The following is a 27808-nucleotide window of genomic DNA, read 5'->3' as shown; positions in this document are numbered from 1 at the left end:
AATACTTAACATTTTTTTTGATGGCCCAGTTTTGTTTTTAATGTTAGATCTTTTCTTTTTCAGAAATACATCAAAATGGTATCAACTCTGTCTTTCTGTTTGTAAGCTAATTTTTGTTTGTTTGTTTGTTTTTCGAGACAGGGTTTCTCTGTGTAGCCTTGGCTGTCCTGGACTCACTTTGTAGATCAGGCTGGCCTTGAACTCACAGTGATCCACTTGCCTTAGCCTTTGTAAACTAATTCTAAAGCTGCCTTGTTCTTCTGAATTTTAGACTTGGAGACACAAAATTCATGAGTTTCAGAGAAAAGTAGGCTTATCCACTGTATATAGAATCGTGAGTAACTGCAGAGTTGGAACTAACTGGTCAAAAGTATGTACAGAAGTCTTCGACAGATCGCATTGGGGTTTCTGAGGAGAAAACAAACTCTAAGCTTTGATGGCCTGGAGCAGCTTTCCACAGAGGGTGGGGAAATGACCGTGGAGGAGGCTTCTGGAAAGAACCAGTAAGAGAGACGTACTGGAATCCATGAGACAGGCTTCAGCCAATCACAGCCGAGATGGGCGGGGCTTGCCTCCGGTAGGGGCGGGACTCCGGGCGGAGCTGGCTCCCAGAGAGCGGAGGTGAGCTGCTGTGCGTTTAGACCCGCACCTGTCGCACACCTGTGCCTTCCTCTGTGCTGACGTTGGCTTACTGGTGACTCGTGACTTTTGATCGCCTGGCCATGGCTTACCCGGGATACGGAGGAGCGGTAAGTGCTCGCGAGCCGTGGTGACCCTGCAGGTCGGGGTTCACTCTCCGTTCTTGCCAGGGCCCTGGGTTTGGTACCAGGCGACGCCCGGACGCTGCGAGGTGCTGGAAGCTGGGGCTGGGCGGGGCCTGCGCCCAGGGGAGAACCGCGAGCATCAAGAAGCGTCCTGGTGCAGCCGGTTTTGTGAAGTGTTTGTGTTTCATAAATTTTGTTTTCAGAATGGAGGAAACAAAGTACCACGTCTTGTTCCAGTTAACCTTTTGTGATTTCTCCCCAACCCAAGCAGTTTTTCTAGCGATTCTCATCCTGAGTTGAGTTTTGATTTTTATAACCACTTTCTTTTAAGTTGCTCAGGAATACTCTGAGATGTACTTTCAGTGCTTCCTAAACTTTTATGTACCACCAAGCGCAATCTGATTTTCTAGACTTTACTTTTGGAAGGGGACGGGTTATTTTTCTTATGTAACAATATCCTCAGCACCTCTGAGTGTTACAAGTAGTTACTGCTGCCTAGGGGTAGACCCTTTCTCTTTCGAAAGAGCCAAACTTTCACTCCTCCCATCAGTGAGGCCGGCTCTCAGGTGGGGCTGTGCAGTGGTCACTGCACTGCCCACAGGAGAGGGTATATTTTCCATGCCTGTTGCCATTTGTTTTTCCCTAAAAAGAGAAATTAATGTTATGTCATAGTTAGTATAGGAGTTGACATTGGTATGTGATTATAGTCCTCAGATAAATAATTCCTACCCCCGCGCGCGCGCTCGCGCGTGCACACACACACACACACACACACACACACACACACACACTATTAAAACTGGTTTGCTCGCACTTACTTGCTTGAATTCCAGCTAACATCATACATTTTCCAGTATATATATTCCCCATTAGTCATTTAAATGTACTGAGAGTGTCCTTAAGGTAACGTTATCACACCACACTTTAATACTTTGTTATATTTAACAAAATAAGAAAATGTTTCTGTTGGGTAGTGCACCTCTATCTAATAAAGCACATAATTCATGAGATGCATTTCCAATAAATCTTTGTTTGTTTAATGATTACTTATCAAATATAGCTTAGGGTGGAGCTCAGTCGGTGGAGGCAGTGCTTGCCTAGCATACTAATGGCCTTGGGTTGGAGCACCCAAACCACATGAACTGGACTGGTAGCCTGGCCTGAAATCCCAGCACTTGAGAGGTGGAGGCAGGAGTAGCAGGAGTTCAAGGTCATCCTCGGCTTGAGGCTTAGTCTGAGCCACAAGAGACCTTGTATAAATTAGTAAACAAAGAATCAAACCCTGCTAGAACTAGCTGAACATGGTAGCTCACTATGTCATCCTAGCATTTAGGAGGCCACGGCAGAACTGGTGAGTTTCAGACCCGCCTGTCACTGCAATGGGTTCTAGGCTATCTTAAGGCACAGTAAAAAATCTTGTCCTCAGAAAGTCCAAAGGGGGGAAATCCTCGTTGTATAATTTTATATTTCATTCTTTCTGTAATAATAAAATTATAACTTGACCCAAAGGAATTTTATTTCTCATTTTGGTTGTAGGAAAGAAAACAAAATAATCATATGCATATTGGATTGTAAGTATGAGGGGAACATCTATATTTAATAAATTTTAAGCATTATATACACAGAAATGTAAAGGATCCAAATTGTTAAAATTTTATATATATATATATATTTTTTTTTTTGAGAAACTGTTTTTTCAAGAAAAGATCCTAGGCCACTACCTCTAAAGTTTAAGTTCTATAATCTTAATACATAGGGACATTTGGATAATGAAATTTATTTTAAAAGTACACATATACATAAGCTCTATGTGTAACTATAATGAACAAATTTGTTTTATAAACAATATTTTTAATTAATACACCACAGAAGAAAGTGTATACTTGGTAAAATTCTAGTGAACTTCTGCAATAGAGGTATAACACATCCAAGCACTATAGTATTTTCTATCTTTGCCTGCCTTTCATTTCTTAGTTGATTTTTACAAATTTGTCAATGATAAACAGATTTTTACCTCAAACGCAGTCCTGAGATTGAGTGCCAGGAAAAGCAAAAGTCCAAAATGTTATCTGGACATTATGGTTTCAAATATTTAAAAACTATTTAAAACACAATGCCCAACAAAATAGGGCAGGGGTACAAAACAAAGCAAAAACAAGCAGACTTATGTAATTATAGTAATTATTCATCATATAAGAAGTGTATTTCAGGATGGTATCTAGGATATAGTTGCTTGTGGGTCTCCTTAATAATTAAAGTGACTTAAACCAATAATACCTAAAATAAGGTACTACATCAGGGGCACACATTTACAGTTTTGCTAGTCTTAAAATCTGAAATAAAAGTAAAATAGTACAAAGAGTACATGCACATCTCATGTAATTTCCATGGAATTACCAGTGGCATCTGTGCAGTGTGCCTCTTTTCCTAAGTGTATAGCCTCCTACCAACAAAGATGTTACTAAAAGTAATGGTACTGAACTAGATTGTTTGAGGCTGGCACCCCACAAAGGGGAAAACTACATCTAGTTCAGCAGCTATACAGCACAGTGTGAAGATACTGCTTAGACACCCATGCTGTAGAACAGAAGATGCTCAGGGAGGGCTAATATCCAAAAGAATAGTACATGGTTAAATAACCTTGAGATATACTGCACAGCAGTCTTTAAAGAAAGACTCATTGTACGAGGATAGGGGAGAAGTCATTAAAGTTACCTATCATGGTTTATGATAACACACACACACACACACACACACACACACACACACACACACACACAGAGAGAGAGAGAGAGAGAGAGAGAGAGAGAGAGAGAGAGAGAGAGAGAGAGAAAGAGATACATGTATCGAATGTGTTCAGATGTAATTTATTTGCCATCTTTTCCAAGTTAAATTTTGTGGATCTGTAACTTCCAGGAAGGAAAAACAAATGCCCTCTTAATTATAAGTTTCCACTGCCTCAAAAGTTAAGAAGCCATATTTATACTAGGAACGGTCTCAATGCCTCCAACCCGAAGATTTACTTCAGACATTTTGTTCTACAATTACTCAGATAAATAAAATTAATGGAAATGTCCATTTCTGAGTGTATTATTTCCAGTTTGCCAGTTGTTTCAACAAATAACTGTCTTTTAATATTTAAACTAGCTACTGCAAAATATTTAAGAGAAGATTTAAACTCCGATCTGACTGATTAAACAGCAAATCAAAACAAGAAAAAAGTCCAGGGATTTACTTCAACTGTAAACAATATGTAAAATTTAAATTTCAGATTTCAAAATGGGTTAAGGAAAGATTCCACCTTCAGGGCCTATTCCATTATAAAGATCTGACTATTGATGAGGGGAATTGTAAGTGAATGGTTGCAAGAAAAATGTTGGCTGGTTTTTCTAAAAGAAATATAACTAACTGTACTATTTTGTCCCTTAACTTTAATAACTTCAGAATTTGCTTCCAACATTTTAAACAGACTGGCATATCAAATTACAGAACAGAAAACCATCCATCAAAATTTAGCAAAGAAAACTTATATAAGCCATTTGTTAAGTTAAAGAATATATAAACGTTTATGATTCCTCTATTAGCAGAAACAACTAGTTCGGTCTTTATGAATCTGCCACATATAAATATACATAAATAGATAAAGATGTAGGTATGAAACATGAATCACAGCCTGTTTTTGAGCAGTGTGTAGGACCAGCAGTTTGCATCAGGTCATGACCCAATATGGACCTGCGTAATGAAGGAAGACCAGCCAGTAACAGTCTCAGGTGGAATGTGACTGAGAGGACCATACTTGGCCCTTATGACTGAAAGCTTGGTGCAGAGAGCTAGCTCAAAGCGTAGGCTGTTCAGGTTGGGGTTGTCATTCAAACACAGTTCAACATTCTCCAGCATCCAGGTTTCTTCAGGAAGATGAGTAGCAGGCCCTCTCATGTGTGAGAGTGATAAGAGAGAGACCAATACTACAGGGGAGGGTGGTCCACTGGTTGCTTGTCAAAAACAGTTTCTGAAAATCCTTAAGCAATTTCATTGCGCAAGGATTTCAAGTTACCTCTTCTGGATCCAGTTCTCTTAATGTCCTGAGGCTTCCAAGACTGTGGCGAAGCATCTTTGGAAGACTGTCTGATAGTATTAGAGCCTCAAGAGAAACGAGCCCAGACACATCCCCTGGGAACTTGGTGAGCCAGTTGGTGCTCACACTCAGTTCTAATATACTGGTCCAAGTTCCAAACTCCAAAAGAAGGGATGCTAAGTCATTGTCCTTCATATTCAGCTTAGTTAGTTGGCACTTTATCTCATTTCCAAAATGAGATCTCGTTGGTTCGATTGTGCCTTCTGTTGAGGGGATAAATTGTGGGAAACTGAGATGGACCCACTGGATATAACGGGAAGTGATTTCTAGCTAAGGTCCAGCTATTTATTTCACAAGCCCGGATAAAAGACTCTCGCGTAGGATAGAAATGTTATTGTTTTTAAAGTTTAATTCCTTAGCTTTACAGCATTTTGATAATGATTTGGGTATTTCTGACAGTCTGTTGTATCTTAGGCCAAGATGGCTTAAACTGGACAGATTTTTCTGTTGTATGTGGGAGGTCTTGACTTGTGCCCCAACTCAAGGTTGGTTATTTGGGTGCAGTTTCCAGTCTCCTTTGGAACGTGTTCGAGTTGACTGTGAGTGACGTCCAGCATGAGGAGATTACATGACCTGCCAGTTTCCACTGTTGGGTTAGGATTTTGTTCTCTGCAGTGCTGTCGCTGCTGAGTTTAGGCAGGTTTTTGATGTCCTTTTCCTGAGTTGGTGGAGTGGCGAGAGAGTCTAGCCCATCCACCATTGAGTCCTGAGTTGGTGGAATGGCGAGAGAGTCTAGCCCATCCACCATTGAGTCCTGAGTTGGTGGAGTGGCGAGAGAGTCTAGCCCATCCACCATTGAGTCCTGAGTTGGTGGAGTGGCGAGAGAGTCTAGCCCATCCACCATTGAGTCCTGAGTTGGTGGAGTGGCGAGAGAGTCTAGCCCATCCACCATTGAGTCAGTTCATTATGTTGTACGTCAAGCATCCGCAGCTTCTTCAAGTTTTCAAGAATCAGGCAGTGACTTTCCACTGAGAACCCCTCTCAGGAGACTGAGCTCCCAGCTCATGCCTGCTGGGAGAGCCTGCAGTTTGTTACTGTGGAAGTAAAGCTCTGTTCATTGAATCAGCTCTTTGATTCATGGTGGCAGCATATGTATAGATCTCTTGGGTAAGCCCAAGCACACCGAGTTTCCTCCCAGCATTTGTTAAGCTGGACTTAAGGACTGGACTTTTTTTTTTCCTAGCTCCATGTGTTGGATTTGGCCATTTGATAGTATTGTCCACTGAAAAACCACCGGTTGGGCAGCGCTGAAATCTTCCTTTCCTCTGGCATCTTTCCCTTGGTTTTAGGTTCTTTTTTCTTTCTCCCCCCCCCCCTTCCAAACGTCTAGAGGCTTTTGACTCTTTATCTCTTTCCTTGGTGGATTGTACTTGGGGTTCTTTCTCTGTAGTCTTTTTCTTTGCTTAAACTATCACACATGGAGACTCAAGCTCAGACAATGCACACGTCTGATTTGTTTTTTTGTTTTTTGTTTGCCAGAAATCCAGATTCAAAGATGAAGAGACAAAAATCCTATGTAGCAACCCCCACCCCAAAAAAAGAATATAGGCAGGGCTGGAGAGATGAGTCAGTGGTTAAGAACACTGCCTGCTCTTCCAGAGGATCAGGGTTTGATTCCCAGCACCCACAAAGCAGCTCACAATCACAGTCGTTGGTAACTCCAGTGCCAGAGGATCTAAAACTTTCTTTTGACCTCTTCAAGTACTGTACATGTACCAGCATGTATGCATGCAAAAAACCTCATACACATAAGCCAGGAGGTGGTGGTGCACACCTTTAATCCCAGCACTCAGGCGGATCTCTATGAGTTCAAGGCCAGCCTGGTCTACAGAGCAAGTTCCAAGACAGCCAGAGCTGTTATACAAGGAAACCCTGTTTTTAAAAAAAGAAAAGAAAAGAAAACAAACAAACAAAAAACCAAACCAAACAAAGCACTCATACATATAAAATAAAATAAATTTTGTAAATCTGAAAAAAGAAGTGTTGGCACAGGAGGCAAATCATCTTGGATTCACAGCCATCTGTTGCGTGTTGGATCTGATAGCACTATGGTCAATTCTGACAACTCATTCAGACTGTTAAATGGTGCTGGGGCTCAGTGAGTCGTGACCTGCTTCCTGAGTGCATCTCCTACAGTTCCTAGTACTTCCTTGGTGCCTTATACTTTCCCACAGCCCAGAGGCACCTGAACAAGCTTCCAGCAGGTTCCTAAGTCATGTGTCTGTTTCTTCCCCATTCCTGCAATTCCTTTCTCTTTCTGCCCTCTGGCTATCTTTGCTCCTGCTGCAAAGATACAGGACAAGGCAGTTTTTGTTCACAATTGAATAATGGACAGCCTTAATGCTTCTTCCTTCTCTGGACTCATAAAAATGCCAGGTGAAATGCTTTTCTAAGTATTTGGCTGGGTTTTTTTTTTTTTTTTTTTTTTTGTTTCTTTAGGTTTTTCCGAGACAGGGTTTCTCTGTTGTAGCCTTGGCTGTCCTAGACTCACTTTATAGACCAGGCTGGCCTTGAACTCACAGCGATCCGCCTGCCTCTGGGATTAAAGGCGTGCGCCACCATGACTGGTTTAAGTATTCAATTGTGTTTCAAGTAAAAAGGGACAGAATGTGGCCATAACAAGAGATAAGTCATCCGTGCTCGGACGGTGAGCACCTGGCCCGTTCCGGAATTCTTGAAGTTTCAGATCCTCAAAGGCAGAAGCGACTGACTACTCTTGTATCTCACAGACAGGTGAAAGTCAGCAGAAAAGATGGCAAGTACTTAGATGGGTGTCGGGCTGTACCAACGCCCCAGTGATCCTTAGCTGTCCACCATCAGTAGTATTGGAGACTTTCGCTCTGGTTTGGAAGAGGACTTTGATTGGACTCATTGTGTTATTTTCTTCTGGTCACTATACTTTTTTAGGGAAAAAAAAAAAAATACATCTCTTAGAGTGGTGGGTACTTCAGCTCTGTGATTCCCCAGGGTTAGGCCATAGTCTCACTGTGTTTACCAGAATTTAAGCTAAGCACATGACTGGAAACATACTTCTTAGTTTGCTATAGGGGAAACTTGGGTTTTACTTTCTGTTTATGTTTGCTTTTAGTTTTGCTTAAAGTCACACTTACATTGTTCTTCTAAAGCAGTGGCAACCTGTGGGTCATGACCTCTTTGTGGTCAAATGACCCTTTCATGGGGGTGGCCTAACACCATTGGAAAACACAGATATTTGCACTGCAATTCATAACAGTAGCAAAATTACAGGTGTGAAGTTGCAAAGAAAATAATTTTCTGATTTGAGGTCACCACAGCATGAGGAACTATATTAAAGTTTACAGCGTTGGGAAAGTTGAGAACCATTGTTTGAAAGGTTCTTAGAGGATAGAAGCTAGAGAGAATGCCCAGTGGTTAGGAACACACCCTGCTCACGTAGAACCCAAGTTCAATTCCCAGCACCTAAGTCAAGTATCTCACAACTTGTAACTTGAGCTCCAGGGTATCCATGCCCTTCTGGCATCTGTGGGTACTTACACTCACATGGCCAACCCTCTCCCTTACATGCATTCCCATAATTAGAGGCTTGAAACTTCTCTTTCATATGTCTTTTACTGTTGAGTACCATGTTGGCGCACTTGTTTAGATACAGAGCTTCCAGCATCTTGCAGATAAAGCTTTAGTGCTGGATATGTTTGGGAGATTTGGTCACTGGTTTTTTAGTGTTCAGGTGATTTCTAGTAAACACTTTCTTTTAAGCCAAGTTTTGTAGCTTAGCTTTTTATTACTGACCTCTTCTTTTCGCTCAACAGTTTGGAAACTTCAGCGGTCAGATTCCAGGGATGCAGATGCAAATGGGCCAGCCAATGCCAGGGGCAGGTCCCAATATGTTCTCGGGTGGCTACCCTGGATACCTGGCATACTCTGACAGCTACTCCCCTGCCGATGACTCCATGTGGACTTACTTCACAGCTGTGGCTGGACAGGTGAGGTGATAATCCTTTTACCAAACACTAGTGAATAAATGATCACCATCCACTTAGTGTGTCATTTAAAATGTCTATAAAGTTTATGTCTTAAACTTACATAGAATAATATTGTTCTTAAGATCAAAGATGAAGGTAGCCATGACTGCTTTATTTAAAAAAATTCTATTGTGTTTGCTCTTGATAATTTCACATGGTTATAATGTGCATTCTTATTGTTAGAGGCTCTGTAATCTCTTCTCATTACCTTCCCATCTTCCCTACAAGTCCCCTTTGCTCAGGCATGATCATCATATTGTTGGTGTTGTTATTATTTTGAGACCCATCGAGCTTAGTTGGGATCATCAGCTAATGTGTAATTGCAAAGTGATGGTATTGAGCAGCAGTGGAGTCCTTAACAGGTAATTAGGGTGTGTCCTCTCGGCAGGATGAAAGTAAGCCACTCATGGCCCCTCTTTCTTCTTGGACATATACTTTTATTCTACAGATACTACCTTGCCTTTTATACTCATCTGCTACATATAGAAAAGCATGTGGCCCTCTCCAGAAACAGCCAGGACCTCTCTGGTTTCCAAAAATATGAACCCAAATAAACTTGTTTTCTTTATAAATGTGCCAGTTTTGGGTGTTTGGTTATAGCCACGGACAGTGGAATATATGGCATAAATACATCACAAATTGAGTATTTACTGCTTGTCTTCCATACGATTGTGTTTTCTTAAAGATTAATTTTTTAATTGTGTGTGTGTGTGTGTGTGTGTGTGTGTGTGTGTGTGTGTATGTGAGCACACATGTCTAAGCATGAATGAGGGTGCCCAGGGAGTCCAGAGGCTGGAAAAGCAGCATGAGCTCTCGCCATTGGCCCATCTCTCCAGGCCTGTTGAATTATATTGTTATTTTAAAATAAATTACTTCATTAATTATACTCTCCTTAAATGACTTTTAAATACAAAACTAGGGCAATTTATGAAAGAAAAGGATGAATACATACAATTTGATTGAATGCAAGGGCATTTTAAAACTGTACGTTAATAACCATAGGAACAATATTTTCAATGTTGGCACCAACTTCATTCAATGTAAATGCACATATCCCAGTAAAAACCTAAGAATGTCAAGTGATGTGATAGGAATCACTTCCATTGCCATACGTTTACTCAAACTTGAGAAATCGCATGTGTTCTCACAGATGAAGTTATAACGTTTTTAGTAATAAGTGGTTTAAGTTGATGGCACATTTTCTACAAAGATTATCAAAGTGATCATGTTGAGGCGTCTCTTTGTTTTAATACAAAAATGAAAGCAAAATTTTATCTTAATGGTGTGATATGCTATTAGCATTTTAGCCTCTAATACTTTGAATAAATACTGCAAGCTAGCTTTATTAGGACCAACAGAACAGTTTGAGCCTGCCAGCTCAGGTCTTTGACTTCACTATGAGTTGTTACTGACAATGCGTGATCATGGTGGCTTTGCCTTTACTTTCACTATTAATACATTTTTTTTTCCACAATTTAGTCTTTTTAAGTAATTTTATAGTACTATCCTGTAAAAATGAAGTGAAATAAAAAAATGTATGCATCTTCTGTGGTTTGAATGAGAACACCCTCACAGGCTCATGTGTTTGTACACTTGGTTGCCAGCTCACAGTGCTGTTTTGAAGGCTGTGTGGACTTGAGTTAAGGATATAGGGCTACAGGAGTGGGATGTGAAAGCCTCAGAGCCAGTCTGCTGCCCAGAGCCTTTTGCTTCTTGACTTGCTAAGATGTACCGAGCCACGCTACAACCTCCTCTGCCATGGACGCAGCCCAAGGCACTATGTGTTCCTCACCATGACGGACCCTGTCCATTTAAACTGTGAGGTGTCAAAGTGAAACCTCTAGTTTCTAAGTACCTTCGTTCAAGTATTCTGGCATAGAGATGAAGTAATCTATATAGTATTATACCTATTTGTATTGGTTTTTTTACTGCATTTGGTATGAAAGAAATATTGAATGAATATTTAGAATTAGAAAGTTTACAATTATGATTTTATACACATGTATAACATGGAACTATATACATATGTATAAGATCACAATTATATTTTATATATGGAAACATGCATGCATATATAATCACCTCTATATTGTATAAATATGTCTTTGCTTCCACCGTGTTTTCTTCCCTTAGTCAGGGAATAGATGTTAGAATCTCTCTTCTGTAAGACAGATCGTAGGAACCCAGTCTTCCCCTGCTTTCAGATTCCTATAAATTCCATACCCTATTTTGTATGCGGTCCAACCGTTTGCTGTGGATACTGTGTGAGGTGAGGATGTTGTGGATGCGTGTGTGAGAATGGAGAAACACACCTCTCTAAATGGGATGTAAAATATTAAAAGATTTCTATTTCCTCAAACTATCACTTGAATCAAATTCCTAAATTTTTATTTTGCCTTTTTTTCTTCTTTTTGGTCCTTTTCAAAATGAATCAAGAATTTTCTGAATGACCGTTCTATTGAGACTAACTATTACAGTATGGAGCATATCATAATACTGTATTTTTGTATATAAATGGATGTAAAATTCAGAGTCACAGTTGTGTTTTATTTGACAACAGGATTGTGTTCTGGAGTATTAGGCAGCATAAAGAGCAGAGATGATGGGACCAGATACCCACAGTTACCTTTGAGTGAATACCACAATGACCAAGGACCTTACCATAGGTCCCACCTCCTATTTTCATCTGCCTGGGGACCAAAGAACTTCTGGTAGACATTCAGCCCAGACACACTACATACTAGGTGATAGGAATTCTTTAAAACTCCATTTCAGTCTTTTGGACCTCTGCCTTCCATGTGATCCATTCTTGACTGCAACTGTGTTGTTGCAAAGTACTACATACATGGTTTTAGTAGTGTGGCTTGAATAGGAAAAAAAATAAGCATTTGAAATAAGAGAGCAAGAAACTCAAAACCTGTGATAAAAGTAGACTAGTAATTGACATGACCATGATTTGATCAACTAACAATTACTTGCATAACTCATTTACCCTAAACAACCTACAGTCGCACTTTCAAAGTATTAGAAGTAAACCTTGTATTATAATTGAGTTATTTGGGTACAATACCTCTTATTAGAGTAGAAATATGTGTATATATGTGTGTGTGTGTATATATATATAGTGTGTGTGTGTGTGAAGAATAGTCTTACATTTGAGTTCTATACCACTCTATCTAGAGTTAAACTTATTTTGCATCTATATATAAAATTCTATACCAGTGGATTAAAAATAACCTTGTGAGTGACAATTGAGGTATTAAGTTGAGGAGTAGATTTACTCATCTACTTTTTGTTCTATCTCTCTCTATATTTCTATATTCCCTCTTCTTTCTTTTCAGCCCCTGTCTCCAAACCTAAGATAATAATATAAAGGAAAAGAGAGACGTCACTGAGTCTAACCTTGTTTTCTCTCTAAATATAACCAATAATAACTTGTAATCAACTCCCATTGATAATAACCCTCTATGGCCCAAGAAAGCAACCATAACCCTACTCAACTCCCCTTAGAGGAAATGGGGCATTGTGTGTGGCAGATAGATATGATTCTATAGAAAGGTAAGGTAGGATAGTTAGATAAGGTCTTCAAAAACCTCAGAGACATGCAGAATAGGGCATTTAAAAATGTTTTTATTATTTTAAAGATTCAATAACAATGAGACAGGTTAGCTTCTGGCAACACCCAGCCTACCTCACAGAGGATGATGAGCATCAAAGAACCTCCTTAGGGAGATGGCTTCAAATGTGGGAAACTAGCCACTGGACAAAATGTCCTTTTTCTACCATAGACAGAATTCTGCCTAAAAAAGGGCAAGCTTGGATGCAGGCAGAGTTGATAGCCAAACTCTGCCAAGACAGGTAAGGAAGTCCTCAATAGTCCTGCCTCACAAATATGTCTGTCAGATATATTGGGCATGAAGGCTGCATATGTTGCTCCAACGTTATACAGAGTTTTGGGTGACTGTTCAGGTAGCAAACTGTCTCTGTCATCTTTTCATTTGGAAAGCTACTAACTTCCACTCCTGGCATACTAAGGTAATCAAATGTATTCCTTCTCAAGTCTCTGATGGAGTTGAAGACCAGGTAGCATAGTTTTACAATGAAGCTTAGTTGTTTAGGGGTGGGTTAAGATGTATTTAGATCTAGATAGATGTTTTAAGTTGATAATGACAAGATGTGATGGAGATTGATTTACATTAAGGATTTTAGAAGCACCAAGATAGGAAAGATGTTTTCTTCAGGGCTATCAAATACAAATAGCCAAAACACTAAGAATGTAATTTTTATATAATTCCTGATTGTGTCATGGTTCTTCTTGCTATAGGTAATTTATTGTATAAATGTGTAATAATATAAATGTATATGTAAAAAATAAAAAATGTTTAATTAGTGAAAAAAGAAATTCAAAACCTAATTCCTGAATTCAGGGTATATAACGAGGGTTTTATGTTAACTTGACATAGCTAGAAAGGTAGGCACCTCAGATGCTTCCGTAAGAGCCAGCTGGAGGGCATTTAGTTAATTAGTGAATCATATGGGAAAGGCACAGCCAATAGAGGGTGGTGCCTTCCTTGGACTGGTAATCTTGGCTTTTATAAAAAAGCAGGCTGAGCAAGCCAGTAAGTAGCACCCCTCCATGGTCTCTGCATGAACTTCTACCTCCAGGTTCCTGCCATGTTTGAGTTCTTATCCTGACTTCCTTCAACAGTGAATGGAAGTGGAAACAAATAAACCCCTTTCTCCTCAACTTGCTCTGGTCTTGTTGCTTCATCACAGCAATAGTAACCCTAAGGACGACAGTGGTGAAAGTGGTATTTTATATTCTAATTCAGTGGTGGGGAGGGGCGGGGGGAAAGGCAGGAAGGGAGGGAGAGAGGGAGGGGAGAGAGGGGGTCATGTGAACCCATGGCTTATGCACATTACACAAGCACAACTTTTTTTTGTATGCCATTCTTATGTTTAACATTGGGTTGAAGGATGTAAGATTTGTTTCTATAGGGTAAACAGGATGGTTCATGGTGCATTCAGACTATAGGGTAGAATTTCAAATAGAAAACTCTATCTAAATCTGTAGCAGGTTATCAATGGTGACTTGTAAATTGTGGCTGTTTCTGGGAGAGAGTTGATGATGAAAAGGATCAAGAATATGAAAGAAAGCAGTGCACTGGAAATTCAAATGCTGGACTGATGATAAGGTTTTAGCTACAGTCTGTATGTAACCAGTCCACCATCATTTTGTAGCAGTGGAGGATGTACTGAAGTGGGTAGCATCTCACAGAATACTGACCGCATCTTACATTCTGTTCCTCACTTGAGTGCTCGTCAAGTCTCATTGCTTTTCTAAGAACAGAGGCTTTGTACAGAATCTTCCTAGATTTGAGGCATATGACAGCTCATATCCCAATGACGTATGCAACCATGTTTGCTTCTATGGTACTAAATGTACCAAAGTCTGATTTAGAGTTAGAAAAAAAGTGTGTGTGTGTGTGTGTGTGTGTTGTGTATTCCCACTTCATTTATTTTGAAAACATAGCAAGTACACAGTGAAGCATCATAGACCTCAATTGTATCTAGTAAGAACATTAAATACACCCTTTCTCTCATTATCACTCCTCGTAGTTGCCACAGAAAATTCCCTAATGTAAACTCCTGGTGTAACCTTTAATTGTTACAGTATTGTTAAGTGACTTAGGGTCAGGCTGGGCAAAGACATGAAAGATTTTTTTATTTTGAATGCATAACTTAAATATTATTTTAAGAGCTAGTACTCAAAAAAAAATAATTTTTTTTAAAGTAAATTAAGAACACAATGATGAGCAAAAGCTCTCTCTTTTTTTTTTTTTTAGCTTTTAAGACAGGGTCTGCCCTTGTGCTCACACACAGATCTCATTTGCCTCACTTTCATATTGACTCCACTTACACGTACAAAGCCAGTTTAAGCTGTCTGATGACTTCGCTTTTGTAAAATAGTAAACTGTAGACCAATTTATTTGTCATGGCTAAATTCGCTTGGTTTTAGAAAATAATTGAGTAGAATAATGTATCTTGAAGGAGATGATTATGTAAGTAAGTGGCTTTTCTTATATCTCCCCAAGAGCTTCATGGGATGCAGAGTTTGCAAATGGTCATCAGGGCACCATGGTGCCTGTGGTCCCAGGAGGCTGGGGCAGGAGGACCAGAGGACCACCTGTGCCCAGGAATCTGAGACAAGCCTGGGCAACATAATAAGGTCCCTATCTCAAAGCAAAGCAAACGTAAAAACAAATAAAGTCTCAAAAATGCTGAAGAAGTTAACAGGCAGATATGTGAATTTTAATTTTTCCAGTGGGTAAAGGAAGCAATAACTTTCCATAGGCAAGAGTACACATTTCTAATGATTAACCGTAAACGCCTTTTGATCCACATTGTATCTATGCAAAGCAGTGAGTGAAGAAAGCAGGGGCCACTGTACATAAAGCAGGAAGTGTGATGTGTGGCCCGCCAAGTTCAGGTCACTCAGTGAGACATGTTTCCTAACGCCCATTCCCTCAGAACAGGGAAGACTCTGAAATGCTTTTTATGTTCTTCACCTTAAATTCACAATACTTTTTTTCTAGGTTTTTTTTTTTTTCTCAAATGGTTTTGCTACGAAATAACTCCCTACTCTTCTAAGTTTGTCTTTTATGTTTAGAAGTATAGAACTTAATAATAATAATAACCCTACTGTGTGGGCGTGGTTGAAGTTATATGTGACTGGTGCAAAGAGGATGGTACTGGGACAGGAAGCATAAGAGTGCACAGGTTTTATTGATTATAATTTTAATTGCATTGGGGGAATTTCCATATATTCACATGTTTTCTTGAAAGCTTTAATTGTATGTTTGTTGAATCCTGTGTATCGTTGTGCTGGCTGAATATTGAATTGATTGTTAGTGTGAAAAGATTGATAAGGCTTACAATTTTAAATTTTTTACTAATTCCATTCTCAACTAGGATAGTAATTTCTCACTTAAGAGTTAAAGAGAAAAACAATTTATAATTGGCTATTTTCATTGTGTGTGAGGACAGTATTTACAATCAAAGGAGGGGAGGGGAAGCTATTTTCTTTCTTTCTTTTTTTTTTTTTTTTTTTTCACGAGACAAGTTTTTTCTGTGTAACAACCCTGGCTATCCTGTACTCACTTTGTAGACCAGGCTGGCCTCAAACTCACAGAGAGAGATCCATGTGCCTTTGTCTCCAGAAAAGGCATGTGCTAGCGCGGCTGGGAAACTATTTTCAAATCATTTATAAAAAGTCTTTTACTGTGCAGTGGTTGACCATACCTGGGGTTTGGTTTGTTCTCTCATGGTAGTGGCCTGGCTGCAGAGCTGTCAGACTTGGGTAGAGAGCACTTTACTACTTCACTTAGAACACATCAAACAAATGTTCATAATATATGTTTCTTGAAACATAATATTGGCTTGAAACAGTTACCTCAGGATAGGCAGTTATTGGTAATGTTTACTAGAATGTGACAGAAAGGCCTTCTGATGCCCATATCATTGGAGAAATTTTTTTTTCTAACCCAGCTTCACTCTTAAAAATAAGTAAATAAATATTTAAGCTAAAAAAAGAAAGAAACTAATGGATGAATGTGTCTGAAATATATTATGTAGATAGGTAAAGTGTTATAATATACCCATTATTATACACAATTTATAAATGCTAATAAAACATTCAAAAAGATGTTTTTAGGTCTAGAGAGATGTTTTAAGTTGATGATGAGATATGATAGATATTGATTTACAATCAGAATTTTAGATGCACCAAGATAGGAAAGATGTTTTCTTCAAGGATGCCAAATGCAAAAAGCCAAAACACTAAGAATGTAACATTTATACAATTCGTGATTGTGTCATGGTTCTTCTTGCTGTAGGTAGTTTATTATATATCTTTGTCACAATATAAATATATGTAAAAAATACAAAAATATTTTACAAAATATACTAGTTTTCATAAATCCTAGTTTAAAAAATAATTATGGAGTTTGTAACTTGGTAATCTCCCTCCATGTACCATGATGGGAATGAAAGGCACACTCAGAGGCCATCAGGGAAGGTGACAAAGGTGACCATGAATAAAGTGACAAAGCATTTTGCATTTTTAAGAGATTTATTTATTTTTACTTTATGTGCATTGGTAATTTGCCAGCATGTGTGTCAGTGTAAGGGTGTCAGATCTCCTGGAACTGTAGTTACAGATGACCATGTGGGTGATGGGAATTGAACCCAGATCCTTTGGAAGAACAGCTAGTGCTCTAAACCACTGAGCGGTTTTTTTTTTTTTTTCATTGCTTTGACAAGAGGATTATGCTGCACCCCAGATAGGGGGTGGGGGAGGGGAGGCTGGGACGGGGCAGGGGGGTTCGCTTGTCAATTTTGTGGTTCTTAATGTTTTGAAACTTGAGCATTTCTAGGTTGCCCCAGAGCAGCACTCAGTTAAGATTTTAATGTCCGTGGTACCACTGTAGATTGAAACCTGTGGTCGTTCCTTTTTGCAGGATGGTGAGGTGGATGCGGAGGAACTTCAGAGATGCTTGACACAGTCGGGAATCAGTGGAACTTATGCTCGTGAGATCACATGTTGCTTTGTTGTCCTTTGTTGTCATGTAGGGAATTAGTAAAGGAAATTCATTTCTAGCATTTTGGTCCCACACCTAAAATATTAAAAACATTATAAGCTCTACATATGCCAAGTTTAAAGAGTCAGATAGTTCTGTATGTATTGTTATAGAAACAACTTTTCACTTATACTCCTGACTGTCATCATTAACTGCTCAGGAGAAACATCTTTTAAATGGTTGTATAAGTGACCTTTTCAGAATTTGTGTCCAGACCTCAAAGTGCCATAAAGTCTCATAGCTTTAGCACTACACAGTTGAAGCTTTGTGATTATCAGTTGATGTCCTGCTCTGACCAAAAAAAAAAAAAAAAAAAAAAAAAAAAGATTTAAATATCTTCCAACCTTAAAATCACTTCACCGTTTGATGGGGAAATTTTTCATCCTTTGTTCTGCTGTGGGATGATGTATAATAATCTGGGTACCATCAGCAGCATTTCCCTTATCTCTACTGTCTATGTGTTGCTTATAGCTGTGTCTTGTGGCACCCTGTGCCTATTCTTCTTTTCTTTAATGTGGCCTTTTGTTTTTCCTAAAATTTACAGTGGCTACTGTGTGCCAGTGGCGCAGTGGAGGAACTGCTGAAATGGCTGCTCTGCTAGGGGATAAGAGAGAGAAAATATCCAGAGGTGTCTGGAAGAATCCAGAGCAGAGAGAAAAGGAAAGACATGCGACCATGGCCAGGACTGTCTGCAAGAGAAGGGAGAATAGTAGGAAACAGCGAGAAAGGAAATAGTACAGAACAGCAGGGAGAGGGCATGGGGGATTGGGCAGTGGCAGTGGAGATAGCAGGAGGGGAAATCTTGTCATTATATAGAGAACAGATGGGTATCTGGGAGGAGGGAAGCCTGGGGAGGTGAGAAGGACTAGATTGCAAGTGAGGGGGCCTTAGAAAGGTATAAGATGTATTTATGAATAGGCACTGTAGGTGCCTGGAGGCCGGCGTGGGCTTTGATATGCAACCACAGGCGTATGTCCGCGGAAAGCCATATGTCTCTTCTGCCAGAGGCAAGGGAAATGACTCCTTTTGGCAGATGGAAACCTGTTTCAAAGGCTCCCGAGGCATGCTGGTTTTTATCTAATGGCCAGAAGTGCTTCTGTAGACAAACTTGAGCTAAGCCAAGGCTGTCATTTCTGGACATGTGCTCTGCCTTTTGAAGTTGGGCGAATCAGTATTTGCTTTGACCTGGCAGCTAGCTATTGCTTCCCTCCGGTTGGCCAGGGCTTCCTGGCATGCTCTGGGTATTACTGGTGCATCTCCTCATTTCACCACCACCGTTCTGCAGTTCCTTCCAATTCTGAGTGGCATCTCTCGTTTTATCTGTCTCTGTTTGTCTAATATTTTTATTAATTAATTAATGTATTTATTCACTTTACATCCCAGTTGTAGCTCCCTCCTTCCTCTCTGCCTAGTCCCACCCTTCCTCCCTCATTCACCCTCCCCCTTTACTCAGAGAAGGGGAGCCCCTCCTACCCACCCACCCCAGCTCATCAAGTCCCATCAGGACTGAGTTCTTCCCCTGTGGCCTGGGAAGGCAGTCCCTTCAGGGAGAAGTGATCAAACGCATGTCAGAGACAGTGTCATTCCCCCACCTCTCAGCTAGCGGACCCACAGAAGCCTGAGCTACCTACCCACTGGCCACATCTATGTAGAAGATCTCATTAAGTAGCTTTTAATGAAAAAGTACACGGATTACCATCATGCTTTGAGACTTTAAGTGTCTGAAGATGCTTTCATTTGTCTTGGCCATTGAATGGCTGCCCATCAAGGTGTGGAGTTCCCCTGTTACAAGCCATTTTCACATTCAAAAAGCATTCCTATTTCTTAGTAGTGCAATGGGTAGCATCCATCCAGACAGAGGCAGGAAGGAGACTTGGGGTTTTAAATGCTCTTGCCATAGACGTTGCTGCTGTTGTTTTTGTGGTTATTTTCACACACACTTTCAAAAGGACTTCTGGTCTGGCCTTCCACCACCCTAGTTTCTATCTTACCTGCGTGGGATTTGCTTTCCTCTTTGGATGCCCAGGGTCATTCTGTTCCTCTCGGCTCCTCACTGCTCCGACGTTTCACAATGTCGTGCCTTGTGGTCTTACATGGGTGGACGAGTGGGTGTGCTAGTCTGGATTCTCTTGTACTTTTCTGCTGTGGGAAATTTTCTTCAGTGTTGTGTCCTCTTTCTGTAATGTGCGTTATTTGGACCGAGTCATCTGTTCTCCTTTTTATGGAATGTTCTCAACTTTCTTTTATAATCCTTCTGTGTCTTTCGTTTCTGGCGGTCTGTTTTGTAAGCACTAAAATTCATTTCTTTTCCCAAATGCTATGATTTCTCTTTCTCTTATCTCTCTGAAACTAATAGTATGCTTATTACATAGCCTTCTTTTCCTCTCAAAGTTATTTTCACTCTTCTAGCTTCTTTGGTTATTTTCCTTGTCATTTCTTGGGTGTCTGATGACAGTTTGTTGTGGACGTCTCATGAAAATGCTGAGTGTATTTCCTGGCCTTGTTGGTGTGGGGTTCCTAGTGAGGTGAAGCTGGCCAGTTTCCCCATGGGGTTCAGTTGTCACTGTCAGGGGAGGTTTCCTCAGTTTCCTGTGGGCTGCCCTTCTGTTATTCTTCGTAGGAGGCAAAGCACGCTCCCAGGGTTCTCAAGTCTGTGCAGATTTTTAGCTAATTGGCTTGTATTCAGCAGTTAGAGCATTCACACTGTGGCTAGTGTCCTACAGTCCAGACACAGCCCCAGAAAGGAAACTCTTGCTGTGTGAGAGAGCGGGTGTGACAGCCGTCCAACTGAGTGGCAGCAGAGGGGATTGTCTCCTTCCTTGCACATTCTCAAAATAGCCCTTCACTCAGCTCTGTTTTTAGCTCCACCTTCACACACATGCTCAGAAGCTGCCAATTCATAGACATTTGTCATCTTTTCCAAGGTAGCTAGGTTGTGTCTCAGCATTTCTCTTCATGCATAAACATTAAATAGTCATATCCCTTGACTTTCTAACTTGTAAAATATTTTTTTTGGTATCCATTTTCCTCTAAAGGTTTAAGACCCCCAACCCCATATCAAATTACTGTCCACTCCAGTGGGTTGTGAGGAGGAAGGAAAACCTTTCATTTTCTGCATGAAAAGTCTGTCTCTCTACTCTATAAAAATATTTCAACTTTAAATACTCATTCTTTATCCTGAGATTGAACATATGCTTATTTGTTGATTTAATTTTTGTTTTAATCTAGTTTGGTTCTCCACTTTCTGAAGGCAAACCAAGTTAAAATGTCAACAAAAATGGTATACTACAACATTTTCTCATATAACCACCCCCCCCCAACTTCCAGTAGTTTATTTATGGAGGAACACAAGGCCTCAGTATTCATGGTTCTACCCACTAGCTTTCTGAGCTTGGTAAACCATCTTTCTTGGCCTCCATGCTCTTATTTGTAAGATTGGGACTGTTACATATTTGATATGCTTATGTTAAATTATGTAATCCACTGTAATGTCTAATCTTTATCTTAACACGACACAGCTGGATTTGGGGTCACCTAGGACATATACCACTAGGTGAGTTTATCACCACCATTCTGAGTCACAATATGACAGCGTCTCATGGGGCTGAATTAAGAAGAGTAAAGGGGAAAGCATTCATTCCCCTTTGTTTCTGACTATAGACAAAACATGACCAGTCGCCACATGCTCCATTCTTTAGGTATTTTATACAACAATGAGGAAAGCAATACACACATGCTTTATTGTTCTAGCTGAATAATTTATCATTTTTCCTTAGGTATTTTGGAATTTATCTCATTTAATTGGTCTTAAGGACTTCAAAATGTTATCAAGCAGTATAAAACAAAGTGAATCTAAATTATATATTTACTCATTAATATCAAGGGGCTAAAAGAATCTTGTAAGCTTACCTGAAACTTGCTGACATATCTTCTATTTTAGAAAAATCAGCCCAACTAGTTGGATATAATTGTGATAAAATTTGGAATATTTGTATTTTTTCTAGTGGCTTTATTGTAAATAAATATGGAAATGTTAATACTTATATCAAAATATTTTTAATTATTTCTTTTATTTATAATATAATCACATCATTTCTACTTTTCCTGTTTTCCCTCCAAACCCTCCCAAGTACCCCTTCCTTGCTCTCTCCTTCAAATCCATGGCCTTTTTTTCATTAATTACGTCACATACGTATAGGTATATACACACATATTTTCTTAAAGACATAAATACACCTTTCTCAGTGGGTATAATGTTGCCTGCATGTATGTTTTCAGGGCTGACCATTTATAGTGGAAAACAAGTGTGTTCTTCCCATGGGGAGGCTACTTCCGCTGTCTGCATTCCTTAATTGTCTCCAGTTCAGCTCAGGGATCATTGTAGAAAAATAGGGCAAAGACAGTAAGAGCCAAAGGGTTGGGAGTGTGTCTCCTAGGGATGTTGATCTTCCTGGCGCTCCTTTCTCAAGTGGAGATATTGCTTCCATTCAGAGGCTCGTCCATTCTCACTCATCTCTTTACTAAGCCACTACTGCCTCACCTAACCCCAGGCTCCTTTTACCCTGAGCTGTAAACTGAAGTTCAAGCTGGGAATGTTCTGCATTGTTTTCTGCTACATCACTACAGGAGTGTTCATTGGTCTAACGTACAACATTTAAGCATTTCCTGAATTGGCCCTCTTTTGCCTGTCTGATGGCCTCTTGCATTTTCCCCTCACATGTTCTCTACATTCTGCATAGTTCATGATATCTGGGTACCTAGCAGATATCCAGGTAAAGCTCCCTCTCCTTGTTTCTGGTGCCTTGACAACTGAAACCCGCGCTCTTCCCAGGCTCCTGGCAAAGCCCAGTGCCTGTAGTGCATCCACCACAGTAACTTTCAGTTACTCTGTCACTGCTTGCCTGGTTACTGGCTTCAGTAACTATTGTTTTATAAAAATTGTCTGTATTACCTGTAGGCCCAGCTAGCTATCAATTAAGACACAGACACTTGTTACATTTGAAGATAGCCTTAGTTAACCTGGGGCAGGGCAGATAGCAATCCTCTAAATTGTCTCCCTTGCTGGGGCAGGCAAGGAATCCCTTCCTCAATCCCATGCATCTGCTTCTAATAACGTCTATCCAGCTACCTCCCATCCACAGTCCCAAATAGTTGCTCATGTTCTTCATCAGGGCCAGATTCTCCATCCACGCCAGCCATGTGCTTCTCCTCCAGCTAACCCATGGCGGCCTTCCTCTCTTCACTTCAGGTCTCTTTTCTTTCTCCTCCTGGCTGTTCTTTCTTCTTCCCAGAATTCCTTTCTCTCTAAGCCCCACCTATCTCCTGCCCTGCCCAGGTGGGAAGACTTTTTATTAAGCAAAAGGTTGGTCAGAGACAGCAAGCAGTAATTAGCATCAAAATACAGCAGACTATCCCCCAACAAGTAACTGTGAGTAGTTTGGAGACAGTAATTTTTTATACATTTTATTTTTATTTTTTAAATGCTTAACAGTCTCTCTCTCTCTCTCTCTCTCTCTCTCTCTCTCTCTCTCTCTCTCTCTCTTGTAGTGATTTTGTGTTGTTTGTAATTTTTAAATATTTGTATAATGTTACATAGCTAAAATTGAGAAATGTCTAATGTTCGAATATTAAATATATTTTTCAGCCTTCAGTTTGGAAACCTGCAGAATTATGATTGCCATGTTGGATGTATCCTTGAGAAAAAATAGAAAATATCGGGATATAGAGTTAATGCTTTCTTAGCATTAACCCAGTTGTTAATTTTAGAACTAACTGTATTTTTAAGATCTTGTTTAAAATCCGCATAGTTTCATTTTCACACAGAAATCTGTTCAGAAGGTGGGTCAGGGTAAGTGCACGTGAATATGTAGTTTTCTTCACTCAGTGATTTGGGGTATAGGATCAGACAAATTCTCTCAGCTACCAAAACTTATTTTTGTTAATAAAACTGTCAGAGAGACTACACGGGAAAAATGGGATTCAACGAATTTAAGGAGCTTTGGGCAGCTCTTACTGCCTGGAAGCAGAACTTCATGACCATTGACCAGGATCAAAGCGGCACTGTAGAACATCATGAGCTGAGCCAGGCCATCGCTCTCATGGGTAAGACTACCAGCATCCTTTAGAGTCATCTGAACTCTCTGATGAAGCTATGGATTTTTTTTATATTTATGAAAGACTCATTTATTTTATGACTTTGGGTGTTTGTCTGAATGTATACCATATGTCTGTGTGTGTATCATATGTCTGCCTGGTGTGCTAGGAACCCAGAAGAGGTTATCAGATTCCCTGGACCCGGAGTTACAGAGGGTTGTGAGGCCCTCTGCAAGAGCAGAAAGTCTTCTTAAGCACTGAGCTGTCTCTCCAGCTCACAAGTTATGAATCTTAGTTGCTTTACTTTCCTAAGTAATAAAAGATTGCTTTCTGTTAGTGTGTCCCTTAATTTCGGCTCACAATTGTGGGTAAATCCTGACCAAAGGCATTGACATAGTCATTAGTGTTATTTCCTCACTTTGTGGTAGTGTTGAAGACTGAATCCTCAGTCTTGCATATGCGAGACCAGTACTCTACTGCCCAGCCCTGTCTACAGTCCACACATTTTTTTTCCCCAGAAACAATCTTCTATTCATTCTGAATTCCCTGAGTATATTTAATGATCATCTCTAATGTTGGCATCTGCCACTTGCATTCCATTCTTTTGTAACTCAGTGGATTCTTTAATTATGTATGAAAGGCTTGCCCCTGTCAACCACACACATGCATACTGGAATCTAGCTTTTCAACAGGAAAATAATTTCTTTTGTTTTTGTTCTGTGTATAGAACACATGAGAGAGGGATGGAAAACAGTCAAAGTAGGAAGATTGCATATGAGATTAGTTTAAAAGATGTAACTATTCCCATTGTCATCCTTATAGGCTAAGGTTCTTGGTTCACTCTGCATAGAATGGTAATATACAATGATGCTTACTATGCTAACAGGTATTGCATTGGTGCTTTCCCAGACTTCCCTTTCTTTTATCCTCTCTCCCCTCCTCAGATAGATTCTCACTCTGCTCACTCTATAACCCAGGCTTATCCAGAACTCAGAGCCCAGGCCTGCCTCAAATTCTCTGAGATCCTTCTGCCTTGGTCTCCTGAGTTATAAACGTGAGCCATGTTTTAGGTAGTTTTGCCCAGCTTTAAATAGTTTTCTTAATTCTCTTATCTTATAATTTTATGCATAGTTATTTATAAACAAAATGTATATACATGAAATTACCTGTTTGAAAAATTACATTCTGAGCTCAAGACCCACGGGCTTAAATTATATGCCAGAGAGCTCAAACTAGTGTTTTTTTTTTTTTTTTTTCAATTCAGTTATATAAATAGACATTTTATTTTAGTATCCAGGGAAAATCCTGGCCATATATACATGTTCAACTGTAGCTCCTTTATAGTACTTGATTCAACTTGGCCTTTAACAGTATAATTTTTAAAATTCACTCTAGTTTTATTCAAAGATTTAAAAAAATGAGCCAGGTAGTGGTGGCGCATGCCTTTAAGCCTAGCACTCAGGAGGCAGAGACAGGTGGATCTCTGAGTTTGAGGCCAGTCTGGACTACAGCGTGAGTTCTAGGATAGCCAGGACTACACAGAGAAACTCTGTCACATAGAAAGAAAGAGAGAAAGAAAGAAAGAAAGAAAGAAAGAAAGAAAGAAAGAAAGAAAGAGAGAAAGAAAGAGAGAAAGAGAGAGAAAGAAAGAAAGAAAATCGAAACTGAAACAAAACAAAAATTTTTTAAAAAGTGAAAAGTCTCAAAGTGTCCAAGCAGGCATCTGAATATAAGAAAGGATTTTTCTGGGGCCAGCAAGAAGGCCTAGGCTGAGAGCAGGTACTGATAAGCTCCTTGGCCCAACTTTGATTTCCAGGGTCCACATGGTGGGAGGAGAGAACTGACTCCTCCAAAGGTGTCTTTTGACCTACTGCTGTAATATGTGTGCCCCTCAAACTGTAATCAAAGGTTGAATTATTTTGGGCCATTCAAACATTCAAATATATTTAAAGTCATCAATGTTATGCAAAATATTTAGAAAGTATATTCATACCACATTCGGCTCATAACTCACTAGAAGGGTCCTTGAATTCTCTTTCACATAGTTGTGTTAGTTTATATGTTTTGGTATGGTGCTGAATTTATATTTACTTTAAGCATGCTTTCTGTGATATACATATATGTGTGCATATGTATACATATATTGTCATACATGTATCCTATATACATGATTACTTTTGTTTTGTAATGTTGGGGATTGAACTGTGCAAGTACTTTGGCCCTGGCTCCTAGCCCTATGGGTTATATGTTATTATAACTATAGGTGGAGTTTTTCCTTCTGGTACTGACTTTTATCTTTGGCTGGATTAATGTCATCTTCTCTAAGTCAGCTGACCCACTAATGTGTAGACCGTAAGGCATCATTCTCCCAAGCCATGTGTACATGTCTCATCAAATATATTAGGATCATGCTAGAAGTGTAGCAAATAGAATCCTCTAATTCTCTCTTCTATTATGTTGGTTCTTCTAGTTTTTCACATAGTATATTTTCAAATGGAAGCAGTCAAGCAGTCGTTTGGGGAGAACTTAAAGCCGACATAAGGCACTTAAGATTTGAAGTGCATGATCAGAAATTGTACACAGAAAGGTGTACACACTCTGTAATTTTAGTAACTGTGGCTTGAAGAAGAAACTATTTCTACCACTTTTTAAGCAGGTTAATTTTCAGGTGTTCTCAAAACAAAACAAGACAATACAGCAACAAACAAGGACCTAGACATTCTATCAGAAATACAGCATTTGAACAATAGCAAAGAGTAATAATGTTCCTTCCTCTTGGTACTGCAGTACTGAAGTCCTAGAGTCCCTGCCAAATACACCCATCAGTAAATCAGAATAAAAATATATTTTCAATGCCAGAGTAAGATAATTATTGTCTTTACTTAGAATTGATTTTGCTACAAAGTTATAATTGTGTCAGCTGTTTACCAGTTGCTGGAATTATTCACAAATATGATATCATACTGTTTTTGGTGTTAATATATTTCTAATATATCCTCTCAAGGTCATCAGTTCAGTGATACAGTGCTTCCCTCCTTCGCACGTATACGCCCTTGTATTTAATCCTCAGTCCTGCCAAAAATAAATTGAATATGTTTTGTGCAGAAAGAATTTTGAAAGTTAATCCCTTTCATGGCTTTATTAATAGCAGTTGTTTTTGGTATTTTATGGTATTTAAGTGTGAATGTTTTAATATGTCCATCTTCTTTCTTAGGTTATAGGCTGAGTCCCCAGACATTAGCTGCTATTGTGAGACGCTACAGCAAGAGTGGCAGAATTTTCTTTGATGATTACGTTGCTTGCTGTGTGAAGCTTCGCGCCCTGACAGGTACTCAGAAGCTAAAAGTGGATTCAATTCACGTGGCTATTTATTTTGTGAAAGTGTCATTGTTTCTTTCAGCAAATTTATATAATGTTTTCCATTTCTTAATCACTATGATATCTAAATAGCCTTTAGGATTTAACATACGAATAAAAATAGACATTGAAATCACTCAGTTTTAGAAAGTTTTCATACTTCCGTTTATTAGAATATTAAGGCACTTAAGATACTGTTCATCTTAGCACCAGGAGACAATAAGTATTGGGAATCAGTGAATTTTCAATTAGAATTCTAAAACATAAATTTTGTGTGTGAAGATTTCTTTAGGCGAAGAGACCACTTGCAGCAAGGGATTGTGAACTTCGTGTATGAGGATGTAAGTATTCTGAACACACTGTAACATTTGTGCTTTGATTTTAGTTATTGATGGGACCAGCAAGGTGATTTAGCATGTAGACCCTTGTCACCAATTGATTAGTGTAAGTTGTAGATCGGGGGCCCATGTGGTGGAAAAGAAAATGTTTTGCAAAAACTTTCCTCTGACCTCCATATATGTTCCATGACATGAAATCATGACCATAGCATGCGCACATATCACGTGTGCACACACACATAATCTCTCTCTCTAAACTAATTAATAAATATATAAATGCAATTAAAAGTGGAAAAACATTAATTTGTCCAAACCACAAACATTGAAAATAGTATATGTGGTGGCTATGCTCTTTTCTACATTTTTCATTAGTGTAAATATAAGGTCATATTCGTGTACTGTAAAGTTGTATGACAGGTGCTAGACACTTTATTTTTCCAATCATTTTAATGGTAAATACTAACATTTTTATGAAGAGCTG

General features: G+C 39.4%; 1 protein-coding gene and 1 pseudogene across 1 annotated transcript in view; one reads left to right on the top strand and one right to left on the bottom strand.

Annotated features, from left to right (window-relative positions):
- The first annotated feature begins 579 nt into the window (after positions 1 to 579).
- The window catches only part of Gca (grancalcin), a 28045-nt gene continuing 816 nt past the window's right edge, over positions 580 to 27808 (top strand). Inside the window, exons 1-7 of the mRNA XM_051166672.1 lie at positions 580 to 749; positions 8688 to 8861; positions 17420 to 17489; positions 23184 to 23227; positions 23494 to 23641; positions 26847 to 26960; positions 27272 to 27330. Of these exons, the coding sequence (XP_051022629.1) occupies positions 723 to 749; positions 8688 to 8861; positions 17420 to 17489; positions 23184 to 23227; positions 23494 to 23641; positions 26847 to 26960; positions 27272 to 27330 (636 nt within the window). The 5' untranslated portion in view covers positions 580 to 722. The remainder of the gene's footprint in view (positions 750 to 8687; positions 8862 to 17419; positions 17490 to 23183; positions 23228 to 23493; positions 23642 to 26846; positions 26961 to 27271; positions 27331 to 27808) is intronic.
- On the bottom strand, positions 4479 to 8503 carry LOC127207580 (leucine-rich repeat protein SHOC-2-like; annotated as a pseudogene).

Source organism: Acomys russatus, chromosome 24, assembly GCF_903995435.1.
Source record: "Acomys russatus chromosome 24, mAcoRus1.1, whole genome shotgun sequence".
NCBI classification, from domain to species: Eukaryota; Metazoa; Chordata; class Mammalia; order Rodentia; family Muridae; genus Acomys; species Acomys russatus.
Note: the sequence above shows the minus strand (reverse complement) of the source record. Positions and strands in the feature narration are given on the sequence as shown.